Source organism: Pseudorasbora parva, chromosome 18, assembly GCF_024679245.1.
Source record: "Pseudorasbora parva isolate DD20220531a chromosome 18, ASM2467924v1, whole genome shotgun sequence".
Classification (NCBI taxonomy): domain Eukaryota; kingdom Metazoa; phylum Chordata; class Actinopteri; order Cypriniformes; family Gobionidae; genus Pseudorasbora; species Pseudorasbora parva.
In genome coordinates this window covers 37,225,732-37,238,506 of record NC_090189.1, presented here as the reverse complement: position 1 = coordinate 37,238,506, position 12,775 = coordinate 37,225,732, and the positions used below count along the sequence as shown (strand labels likewise).

General features: G+C 38.0%; 1 protein-coding gene across 7 annotated transcripts in view; it reads right to left on the bottom strand.

The window, feature by feature from the left end:
- LOC137046956 (rho GTPase-activating protein 26-like) overlaps nucleotides 1-12,775 on the bottom strand; it is a 176,951-nt gene that overhangs the window by 32,013 nt on the left and 132,163 nt on the right. For all 7 annotated transcript variants that reach the window (XM_067424476.1, XM_067424477.1, XM_067424474.1 and 4 more), the window contains exons 17-19: nucleotides 12,602-12,707; nucleotides 7,762-7,921; nucleotides 468-618 (exon numbers count right to left, since the gene is read on the bottom strand). In XM_067424476.1, the coding sequence (XP_067280577.1) occupies nucleotides 468-618; nucleotides 7,762-7,921; nucleotides 12,602-12,707 (417 nt within the window). The remainder of the gene's footprint in view (nucleotides 1-467; nucleotides 619-7,761; nucleotides 7,922-12,601; nucleotides 12,708-12,775) is intronic.

Genomic DNA, 12,775 nt, shown 5'->3' with positions numbered 1-12,775 from the left:
TCGGGAATTTATCACAATCACACTGAGCAACTACAAGCACCTGTAACCCTGGTAGGAGGAAATTATGAACAAATTATGAACAAAACAGCATCATGTATTTATGTTTAATACAAAGAACCAAAGCAGAAATCAAAATACCTTTTTGTGCTTTTAAAAAAAGTCTCGAGACATGTTTTCTCAAAGTTTGTTTATATGGCTTTCTAAACATGCGTCTCTCTTGTGTGAAACGTGAGCGCAACTAGTATTTATAGAGGATGATTATAAGCAGGTAGAGCATGTTTAACTTGAAACACAATCTCCTGACAGCTTGCCCTCTAGTGAGGTTGACCCATGTGGAGGCGTGTTGATGAAATAGAACTGGCTACGGAGTCATGAAGGACACGGTAGGGAGCACGTATTACAGCATTATTTTTAGTCCTAAAGAACTATCATTTAAAATATTTTAATGAAAGCACTCGATGGTGTACCTTTGTCTTTCTCTGAGAATGTGGGTGTGTGGAAAAGCGTGAGGGGTCTCTCGCTGCAGGATGGGGCCTTGCTGTCTGCACTTCTCCGCCTGGGCAGGTTGAGCTGGGAGTTGCCCTGCCCTCCTCCAGACACCGGCATGTCTTTGAAAATCTGCAGAGCCAAGAGGAAATTCAAATCAGCAGGAATATGTCAGAGAGCCAAAATGTTAAGATGAGTGTCTGCACAGAAAATAGAACAAACTGTAATGCTTCTGATGGGGGATTATGACCCTTAAAGGGTTAGTTCACCCCAAAATGAAATTTCTGTCAATAATGACTCACCTTAATGTTGTTCGACACCCGTAAGACCTCCGCTCATCTTCAGAACACAAATTAAGATATTTTTGTTGAAATCCGATGGCTTGTTAAAAAGCCCATCTCACTACAGTGGCTCTAGAATAATTTTATGAAGCGACGAGAATAGCTTTTGTACGCAAATAAAACTAAATAACGACTTATATAGTGAAGGGGCAATTTCAAAACAAAGTTTCGAACGTTATGAATCAGCGTATCGATTTCTGATTCGGATCGCCAATGTCACGAATCGATACACTGATTCATAACGTTCGAAACTTTGTTTTGAAATCGCCCCTTCACTATATAAGTCGTTATTTCGTTTTTTTTGTGCACAAAAATTATTCTTGTCGCTTCATAAAATGATTGTAGAGCCGCTGTAGTGAGAAGGGCTTTGTAACGACGTCTTTAGTGCCTTTATGGGTCTTGAGAGAGGAAATGACATTGGTGTCAATGAAGGCCTTTCTGAGCCATCGGAGTTCAACACAAATATCTTCATTTGTGTTCAGAAGATGAACGGATGTCGAACGACATTAGGGTAAGCAATTAATGAAAGCATTTTTGGCTGATTTAACCCTTTAACATGTCCTAATATATTAAATGTAAATTCGGGTAATCAGTTGCTCACTTTCATGGTGTCCTAAACCTTTTCAGTGGTCTTTCTTTTGCATTTGCAAACAGTTCAAAATAGAAAATTGTGATTTATTCAACACTGTCATGTGCCATGGATTGGAAGTTGGGTTAAACTCAGCCAATGATATTATTTTATTCTCCCAAGTTGGCTGCGCTAGCGGTAGGAAACTCAATTATAATTGCAAAGGGCTGAAGTTCCCAACTAAAAAGAACTCTGATAACAATAGTGAAACTAATAATTATAGTCAATCGGAGCTGGATCAAGGCACTCACCCAATCAGAATTTATAGGCTTGTGTTAATCTTTTAATACTATTTGGGCATTGTCTACAACATTTTGAGGCAATCTGAGGCTGTATGTTAAGAAGTTTGATGAAGGGCTGTAGAAAGCGCCAACCAATCAATGGGTAATACACTCACAAGCACCTTCAGTCTGTATGAAAAAAGCAGAGACTGACAATCACAAGCAAAAACTGGCAGACATATTTGGCCGTCACTAAAATGGGTCATACCATGAGCAGTTGAAACAGAACATGCTAGAACATGTTTTAAGAGCGTGCATTTATTGCATGGTTTAAGCAAGAACATAAGTGGATAAAATGAATACGCATAGTTTAGATGAAACCTTGCCCTCTTTGGCTTGCGTATAATGCTGCTAAACTGAATGCATGAGGCAAACTGTTATTCAGACGGGAAAAAAAGATTCATGTCACTACAGGTCTAGAGAGAAAGTTGAACTTATTTGAACTTGAGTACCTAATTTATTTATTTTTTCTTGTTATATAACATAATCCAAAAAACATACCAGAAAGCCATTTCAAAAGTACATTGTGTTTAATTTATTAACATAGAACACGTTTAATGTGATTTTTTACTAGTGGCTGAAAGGCACTAGTTCATTTATGTAAGTAGAGTAGCTAAATAAAGTAAACTATGACATATTATACCCAACAAAAACAAAATTGATACAAATTTGGGACCAAAATGATGTGTTTTTCATTAATTGCTAATGTGACCTTTCACGCCACAGACGTGAGCAGCATTGCTCGGTCACTGGTTGACCTAAATTGGTGTTATCTAACTGTGTATTTAAATTGAACAGCTGACAGCTGATTGGTTGATTGTAATCCATTACATCCCTTTTTATCAAGTTATCTGACATTATCAAGCTTAATTTGTTCTGATACAGTTTAACTCTGAGTTCTTGTCGTATTTTATTACTGTTTTCAAAACGGTAGTGACTACACTGTGATAATGTGAGAAAATGTGTCTGAATATTTTTTGGTTTGACTGTATAATGAAATTAGTCCGCGATTCTTCATGTTAGTGAATGAATACACTATCCACTATTAGTTAGAACTTTTGTTAAGTGTGCCAGAGGTTCTAGGTTCTAATCTGCCCTTGTATATTTTATTTTTTCTTATTAAAACCAAAGATGTACAACATCAGTGATTATATATCAAAAGTAGGGACACGTTTGGGTTCATTTTGTTTTGTGATTTAAACGGATAGATTAAAGCGCTCATCTGTGCACAAGCCACCGGCTCTGATAACGGCGGCATGATTTAAGAAACAATATCCCATCGCCTCTTTTTTAACTCTGCTAGTCAACTACAGATGTTTAATTTGTGTTGGATACATATATCCAACACAAACACATATACACATACATGATTGTGATAAATTCCCGACCTTTAAGATCATCTAACTGTTTGCCGAAAATAACGATAATGACGCAGTTTCACGTACTTCTGTCATTTATTTAGGTCTCAATTATTTTAACATGTTAAGAACTTTAAATTAACCACATTCGTGGCAGCACTAGTATTTTACAAGATTAAGTTGAAATGACTTAAACATCAAAGTTGATTGTACTTTAAAAATATAAAGCAGCAACTTCTTTTTACAGTATATTCGGACATCAATCGGTTGTTGATTGCTGAATGTCAGATAGCAGGATTTAAAGGGATAGTTCACCCTTAAATGAAAAGTAAGTCATCCTTTACTCACCACAGTGTTTTTCTAAAGCCATATAACCATCTTTCTTTTAGGGACAACAAGTGTTTTTTTTTTGTGTATTTTTTATGTTGGACTCTTAATAATTGTAGCGAATAGCGACCAACACCAAGCTGCAAAAATGGTGCAAAAGTATCACAGAGTGATCCCATATGACACGTTCCTTATATTCAAAGTGTTCTGGTGGTAAACAATAGCGTTCAGAGGAAAACAAGCCAAAATTTTAAGTATTATTTAACGAAATTCTCGAAAACTTGGCTGCTGTTCTTTTGTGCATGACGTGTGCATTTGTGAGCTCTATTGGCGACACACTTTTCACTCTGACTGTTGTAAAAAAATCAACATTAACAAAATCGACATGAAATACACTATATTGCCAAAGTAGTGGGACACCCCTCCAAATCACTGAATTCAGGTGTTTCAATCACTTCCATGGCCAAAGGTGTTTAAATCAAGTACCTAAGCATGGAGACGCTTCTTCAAACATTTGTGAAAGAATGGGCCGCTCTCAGGAGCTCAAGTGTGGTACCGTTATAGGTTGCCACCTGTGCAATAAGTCCATTCATGAAATTTCCTCACTAGTAAATATTCCACGGTCAACTGTTAGTGGTATTATAACAAAGTGGAAGTAATTGGGAACAACAGCAACTCGTACGACAGTAACCACATAAAATTACAGAGTGGGGTCAGCTTATGCTGAGGTGCACATTTTGCAGAAGTCGCCAACTTTCTGCAGAGTCAATAGCTTCAGACCTTCAAACTTTGTGTGGCCTCAAGATTAGCTCAAGAACAGTGCGTAGAGAGCTTCATGGAATGGGTTTCCATCGTTGAGTAGCTCATCCAAACCTTAAATCCCCAAGACCAATGCAAAACACCGGATGCAGTGGAGTAAAGCACGCCGCCACTGGACTCTACAGCAGTGGAGACGTGTTCTCTGGAGTGCAAGGTCCATAAAGACATGGATGAGCAAGTTTGGTGTGCAGTAACTTGACTGGCTTGCACAGAGTCCTGACCTAACCTGACCTGTGCTGGAGAATGGTCAAAAATCCCCATAAAGACACTCCTAAACCTTGAGGAAAACCTTCCCAGAAGAGTTGAAGCTGTTATAGCTGCAAAGGATGGGCCAACTCCATATTAAACCCTACTGATTAAGAATGGGATGTCATTACAGTTAATGTGTATGTAAAGGCAGGCGTCCCGAAACTCTTGGTGATATAGTGTAGCTGCCTAGAACGCCTAGACTCATATTCTGCCTAGAATGAAAATACATAAAAATAAAACAGTCAAAGGCATTTAGAAAATAGACAAGAAAGATTTTACAATTTAAGCTGGACTCAATTTAATGCATACAAGGAAAAATAACAGTTTGGGTATTCTTTGAAGTTTCATTTGAGGGTGCCAATATTTTGGTGAAATGACTGAAATATCCCTTAAGGAATGCTGAGAAAAATCCCTTTCTCTTGTGACAAAATGTAACAAGGTCACAAGTCTTTATGCAAAGAGTCTATTACGTGTTTGTAAATGAAAAGCTCTTTGAGGATCAGGTTTATGCTACAGTCAGTTTAATGTTTTATTTCTGGCAGATATAGAATAGGCAGCCTACAATGCTTTTAGGCCGAAGTTGAAGGATTCATTACAGGTTAACCTCATTCACAGTAGCATAACATAAGTGCCAAGCCTTTACGGGGACGAGACATGGGAAAGTTAATTGCACAGGACATAGTGGCAGCTTTGATCTTAAAACTTACTCAGCCCACTTCGCCCCTTCATGCAGGAGGGAGTGGCTCTATGTCATGTGACAGTGGGGTCAGCTTGAGGAATCAGCCATGAGCCGATTTGCATGTTGCCATGGCCACTAGACTAAGCTGATTTACTCTTAAGCTCCTGATGGCTTTGAAGTTACCTGTTACTGCAAACGTGGGCTGAGTGTGTCCCTTAAGAAGGGTCTCGCTGCTGGACAAGTATGCTGAATCAGTGTCACCCACTTTAATAGAGGAATTACATCTTTCATTCACACCTTGGTGTGAGCAACACAGCTGGTGCGCCTTTAGAGTGAATATGGTGACCAATTGATGAAAACAACCTAAAGAGCCATTTAGCTGTGCAGATCATCACCAAAGGTTCAGAAGAAGAAAAGAAAAAAACATGACTAACCCAATTTATGACTGGCTATTCTCTTCAGCTAGTATACATTTCTTCCCATATGGTTATTTTTGGGGAACCAAATAAGAATGTTATCTATTGGTTGTGTTTTTTATAACCAAAAACTAACCTTCAGAACATCACAGGTGTTTTTGTTTAGTTTTTTGTAACAAATTAAAAAGAACCTTTCGAGAATGTTCTCTGCAGGTTATATATATATATATATATATATATATATATATATATATATATATATATATATATATATATATATATATATATATATATATATATATATATATATATATATATATATATATATATATATAAAATAAAAATAAAGTATATATATATATATTTTTATTTTTATAACCATGTAAACTTGAGATGAACTTGAGGTGAAACGTGTAATTGTTCATTACCTATATAGCCTATAAATCGCCTTGTACTGTTGTGTTTATGTATTTATGTTGTGCTGAACATAAATCAAGTTTGACAAGGGCCAAATTGTGATGGCTAGATGACTGCAGCTGCAGTGGGGTGTTCCCGGTCTGCAGTGGTCAGTGTCTATCAAAAGTGGTCTAAGGAAGGAACAGTGATGAACCAAAAACAGGGTAATGGGCGGCCACGGCTCAATGATGCACATGGGGAGCGAAGGCTGGCCTGTGTGGTCCGATCAAACAGATGAGCTACTGGAGCTCAAATTGCTCAAAATGTTATTGCTGGTTTTGATAGAAAGTTGTCAGAATACGCAGTGTATTGCAGTTTGTTGCATATGGGGCTGCATAGGCTGTCAGGGTGCCCATGCTGATCCCTCCGTGCCCACATCCAAATGCACCAACAATGGGCATGTGAGCATCAAACCTGGACAACAGAGAAATGGAAGAAGGTGGCCTGGTCTAATGAATCACTTTTTTTTTTTTTTTACATCACGTGGATGGCCGGGTGTGTGTGCGTTGCTTATCTGGGGAACACAAGGCACCAGGATGCACTATGAGAAGAAGTTTTAATTGGAAGTTTTAACTTGGAAGAAGTCCTTTCAATGAAATAGATATTCCCTGGTGCCTGTGGCCTCTTTCAGCAGGATAATTCGCCCTGCCACAAAGTAAAGGTGTTTGCAAGTTTGAGGTGTTGACTTGACCTCCAAATTCCACACGTCTCAATCCAATGGAGCATATATGGGATGTGCTAAACAAACAAGTTCGATCCATGAAGGCCCCACCTAGTAACTTACAGGACTTAAAGGATCTGCTGCTAACATCCTGGTGTCAAGTACCATAGCACACCTTCAGGGGTCTATTGCTGTTTTGGCAGCAAAAGGGGTGACTGACATATTAGGAAGGTATGCCTAATTGGTGCAGAGTAATGTTATCCTAGTTAAAGTCAAATAAGTGTTTATTCATTTTTAATGTCTGTGAATTTCATATTTTAAAAACCCTATTGTGATGAAGTAGTTATTTGGTACTGAAGAGATGTAAAATCTGGGTTATTTTGGTACATACAAACTCTAATCTTACATTTTGAAGGACACAGTTAATCTTATTTAATCCTGAATATAATTATATTGTTTTATTAATTAAACAAAAGATTAAAATAAGACATGGTTTTCCAATCACCTTTGGCTTGACTTGCTCAGTTGGGGACACTAAATTTTCAACTAAATATCCAAATAAATTATATTACTAAACTAAATTAACTATATCAGCTATATAACTTATCTGCCCTCATTGTCGCTATATGAAAATTGAAATGAGTTGATAACATTAAAGTTTTCTCCAGAGCGACTGTACAGCCGAATCAAATTCCGTTGCAATATTGTCCTGTTCAACACTGTGAAGCTGCTTTGAAACAATTGGCATTGTAAAAGCGCTATATAAATAAAGTTGACTTGACTTGATGGTTTGAAGTAGGCTACTGATTATTGACATCAATGTATCCGTCTTCCATGGATGATTACTGAGTTACAGTGATATCAGTGTAAAGAGGTTAGAGAAACGTTCTGGGAACATTCTGAGATCGTACTGGGAATGTTAGGGAAACGTTCTCCAAACCAACAGGGAACGTTATATGTAACGTCTAAATGTAAACCTTCCTGGCTAATCTGAACCAGAAAATAACATTCCCAGAAAATTCTGGGAACCCAAAATTGTTAGCTGGGAATAGAAACATACCCGTTCATGGTTCTCGATCAGGATTTCTACCACAATATTCTGGAACTTGATGTCCATGATCGCTGCGACAGTCTCTTCCTGCGGCCTCAGCAGCGTAGGGCCGAACACGACGCCGAGGTTAGCAACCGTCATCAAATTCTGCTGGTGGTGACTGGCTACTCTGTTGAGGGAATAAAATATCTCATTCAGTCATTTATTCCTTATTATAATGTAGTGTTTCTCTCTGTATTTACCGTTATTTACAGTATATGCACTTTGATATATTCTTCTTATTTCCCTATAGCAGCCAATAAATTGGAAGTCATGCACATTCACAGAAAGCACCTTACATCCGTGTTGAAAAAAAAAGGTTTATCTTTTATCATATTTGATACACAATTTTCAACATGATAATTGTTGTACTCAATCTACTACCATCAGATTTTTTGTGTTTTGTTTTGCAAGTAAAAAGGATTTTGGCTTATTTGATGAACTCTCAATCATCATTGTATTGCATTGCTATATTGTATACATATACACCCCCCAAACATCCTCTAATGAGAGTTAGGAGACATGTATGTGCATTGTTACTTAAAGGGTTAGTTCACCCAAAAATGAAATTTCTTTCATTAATGACTCACCCCAATGTTGTTCATCCTCGGAGCACAGTTTAAGATATTTTAGATTTAGTCGGAGGGCTTTCTGTTCTTTGAATGTAATGGTATGCCCACTTGCTGTCCACGTCCAGAAGGTAATGAAAACATCATCAGAGTAGTCCATATGGGACATCAGTCGGTTAGTTAGACTCTTTTGAAGCGTCGACAATAAATTTTGGTTTAAAAATAACAAAAAATACGACTTTATTCAGCATTGTCTTCTCTTCTGTGTTTCTCAAATAAAGAATCAAACGTCCTGATTCAAGATTCGGATCCGTGTGTCAAACTGGCAAACTGCTGAAATCACGTGACATTGGCGATACGAATCACGAATCAATCTGCTGATTCACGACCATTTGATTCTTTATTTGAGGTTTGAAAACAAACGCGGAAGAGAGAACAATGCTGAATAAAGTCGTATTTTTTGTTATTTTTGGACCAAAATCTATTGTCAACGCTTCAAAAGAGTCTAACTAACCATCTGATGTCACATATGGACTACTCTGATGATGTTTTCATTACCTTCTGGACGTGGACAGCAAGTGGGCATACACTTACATTTAAAGGACAGAAAGGCCTCGGACTAAATCTAAAATATCTTAAACTGTGCTCCGAGGATGAACAGAGATCTTACGGGTGTGGAACGACATTGGGGTGAGTCATTAATGAAATACATTTTATAACCCTTTAATGTCAACAGAATGTGTTAAAGGGACCATCAAAATAAAGTGAAACCGACAACTGATATTTATATGCATTTTATTTAAGTAGTCTTGTTCCAAAGACCTCATTGATTTACATTGCAAGCTATCAGAGATTCATCTTACTTTTTGGCTATAAATATCAGCAATTGCACCAAATTGCTTTTTTTTTTTTTTTTCACATTTTGGGCAACTGAATAGAATTGAGGTGTTATTGTACGTGTTGTGTTTTTGTTACCGTGTGATTTCAACTTAATTTAAACTTAATTACTTGCTGTTTGTTGGTTTCTGATTGGCCCAACCTGTATCTCGTTCTGTTCTCCCTGTATAAATAGTGAGGAAAATAAGTATTTGAACACCCTGCTATTTTGCAAGTTCTCCCACTTAGAAATCATGGAGAGGTCTGAAATTGTCATTGTAGGAAATCACAATGTATGATTTTTTTTTTACAATTTATTTGTATGATACAGCTGCAAATAAGTATTTGAACTCCTGATGAAATCAATGTTAATATTTGGTACAGTAGCCTTTGTTTGCAATTACAAAGGTGAAACGTTTCCTGTATTTTTTTTTACCAGGTTTGCACACACCGTAGGAGGGATTTTGGCCCACTCCTCCACACAGATCTTCTCTAGATCAGTCAGGTTTCTGTCCTGTCGCTGAGAAACACAGAGTTTAAGCTCCCTCCAAAGACTCTCTATTGGGTTTAGGTCTGGAGACTGGCTAGGCCACACCAGAACCTTGATATGCTTCTTACAGAGCCACTCCTTGGTTATCCTGCCTGTGTGATTCGGGTCATTGTCATGTTGGAAGACACAGCCTTAACCCATCTTCAACACTCTAACTGAGGGAAGGAGGTTGTTCCCCAAAATCTAGCAATACATGGCCTACATCCTCTCCTTAATACAGTGCAGTCCCATGTGCAGAAAAATACCCCCAAACCATGATGCTACCACCCCATGCTTCACAGTAGGGATGGTGTTCTTGGGATGGTACTCATCATTCTTCTTCCTCCAAACACGTTTAGTGGAATTATGACCAGAAAGTTCTGTTTTGGTCTCATCTGACCACATGACTTTCTCAGATGACTCTGGATCATCCAAATGGTCATTGGCAAACTTAAGACGGGCCTGGACATGTGCTGGTTTAAGCAGAGAAACCTTCCATGCCATGCATGATTTCAAACCATGACGTCTTAGTGTATTATCAACAGTAACCTTGGAAACGGTGGTCCCAGATCTTTTCAGGTCATTGACCTGCTCCTCCCGTGTAGCTCTGGGCTTATTTCTCACCAGATGAGATCTTGCATGGAGCCTCAGTCCGATGGAGATTGACAGTCATGTTTAGCTGCTTCCATTTTCTAATGATTGCTCCAACAGCGGACCTTTTTTTCACCAAGCTGCTTGGCAATTTATCTGTAGCCCTTTCCAGTCTTTTGGAGGTGTACAATTTTGTCTCTAGTGTCTTTGGACAGCTCTTTGGTCTTGGCCATGTTAGTAGTTAGATTCTTACTGATTGTATGGGATGGACAGGTGTCTTTATGCAGCTAACGACCTCAAACAGGTGCATCTAATTTAGGATAATACATGGAGTGGAGATCTTAAAGGCAGACTAACAGATCTTTAAGGGTCAGAATTCTAGCTGATAGACAGGTGTTCAAAAACTTATTTGCAGCTGTATCATACAAATAAATAGTTTAATACATCCAATAGTTCAATAATCATACATTGTGATTTCTGATTTTTTTTAGATTATGTCTCTCACAGTGGACATGCACCTACGATGATAATTTCAGACCCCTCTTGCAAAATAGCAGGGTGTTCAAATACTTATTTTCCTCGCTGAATATATATATATATATATATATATATATATATATATATATATATATATATATATATATATATATATACACATACTGCCTTGTTTGGTTCTGGTGCTAGTTTGTTTTTGTAAGAAGGTTTGTGTATGTAAGTAGTGTGTATTTAGGATTTTGAAGAATATTTCATGTCATTGTGAGTCATTCTTGTTGGACATCTACTTGATCATCTGCATTTTCAGAGCCTGGAATAGTTGTGTCAGGCTCAAACTGATACGCTAAAGCATGATTAATTGCTTTGGAATCTGAAACTTGCAATTATGGTCAGCTGGCCAATTGGTAGACATCAGAGCGTTTTAGACAGTCTGGGAATAAGAGAAGCTGCAATAATGTACAGAATGTTTGTTTTTTGACATTAAGGGGAAAATTTACTAACAGCTTGTGCCAGCACAAACCCTCTTTTGGCATTAAACTACTGTCAGGATTTACTAAAGACACGCAGTGAAGAATTAGGCTTGAAGGCATGGACAGAGTTATTGTTGCGGCTGACCTTTATTGCATATAGATATGCACGAGTGTCCCTGTCAAATTTATTAGAGGAGCTATTTTGCTTGTTTTTCTACTCTCTCTCTGTGTGTGTGTGTGTGTGTGTGTGTGTGTGTGTGTGTGTGTGTGTCTGTGTCCTTGTTTATATTACATTGTAGTAAAACCTGAGATCACCTACATTGTGGGGACCAGCCAGCGGTGCAATGCAAATGAATTCATGAACATACTAAATTATGTTTTTTTTTTGAAAATGTAAAAATACAGAATGTCTCCTGTGTTGGGTAGGTTTAGTTAAGTCCCCACTGTAATCCTTACGTTATAGGGACAAAATATCCCCACAAAGAAGGCAATATCCAAAATCCTTGTCCTTGTGGGGACATTTTTAGGTCCCCATAAGGAAAACTTCTTATAAATCATACAGAAGGAGTTTTTTTGAGAAAGTAAAAAAAAAAAGAGAAAGTGTGTGTGTGTGTGTGTGTGTGTGTGTGTGTGTGTGTGTGTGTGTGTGTGTGTGTGTGTGTGTGTGTGATTTAAAAAGTCCTGTTGTAAATAATTTGGTGTTAACAGAACACTTTTTTTTATTCTTCTAACCATTCCTAATGATTCCTAATCATATGCACATTGGCTATTGTGTTTCACTGGTATTGTGAGATGAAGCGAATTATTGAAATTCCACATGACAAGATAATTTACAACTGTCAAAGACAGCCTTCAATGGCAGCGGTTCCATCGAATAAGACTATGCAAAAAAAAAAAAAAAAAGAAGAAGTGGGCGTTCAAATTAACTTCTAAAAATTCTTTTGGTTTAGGATTCTGACCTTTTGAAAAGCATTTTCACTGTAAAACTCCAAAATACTCCCTAACCTGCCAGCATCACTGAGAAAAGGCTCTGCAGAGCTCGGCAGTCAGGGTGTCAAATTAGACTCGCACAAAAGAAAATAGAGCCGGGTGTGGGAGGGAAGGAGACTGAGTAAAGGACAGGTGGAGGAAAACAAGCCGCTCTTTTCAAGTGGACAAACAAAGGGGAAGTTGAGGCTTTTATTGCCATCAGCAGGATTGAGCTTTTTACGATGGCGATCATCTTTGGCTCAGCAGAATTTGTAAAACAGTAAAAAGGGGGCGTCAACACCAAAACTTACTTGGCCAAGTGTTTCATAAGAAGTTCCAGCATCTGGCGGTTCTTCTCTGGGAGACGGTGCACTATGGAGTGGATCTCTGCCACCCTCGCCTCGGGATTGTCCAGTTCTAGGAAGCCCGAGAAAGAGGAAGCGAGAGAGTAAGTGGTTGCAAAGGAAAACAAGCACATTTCCTTT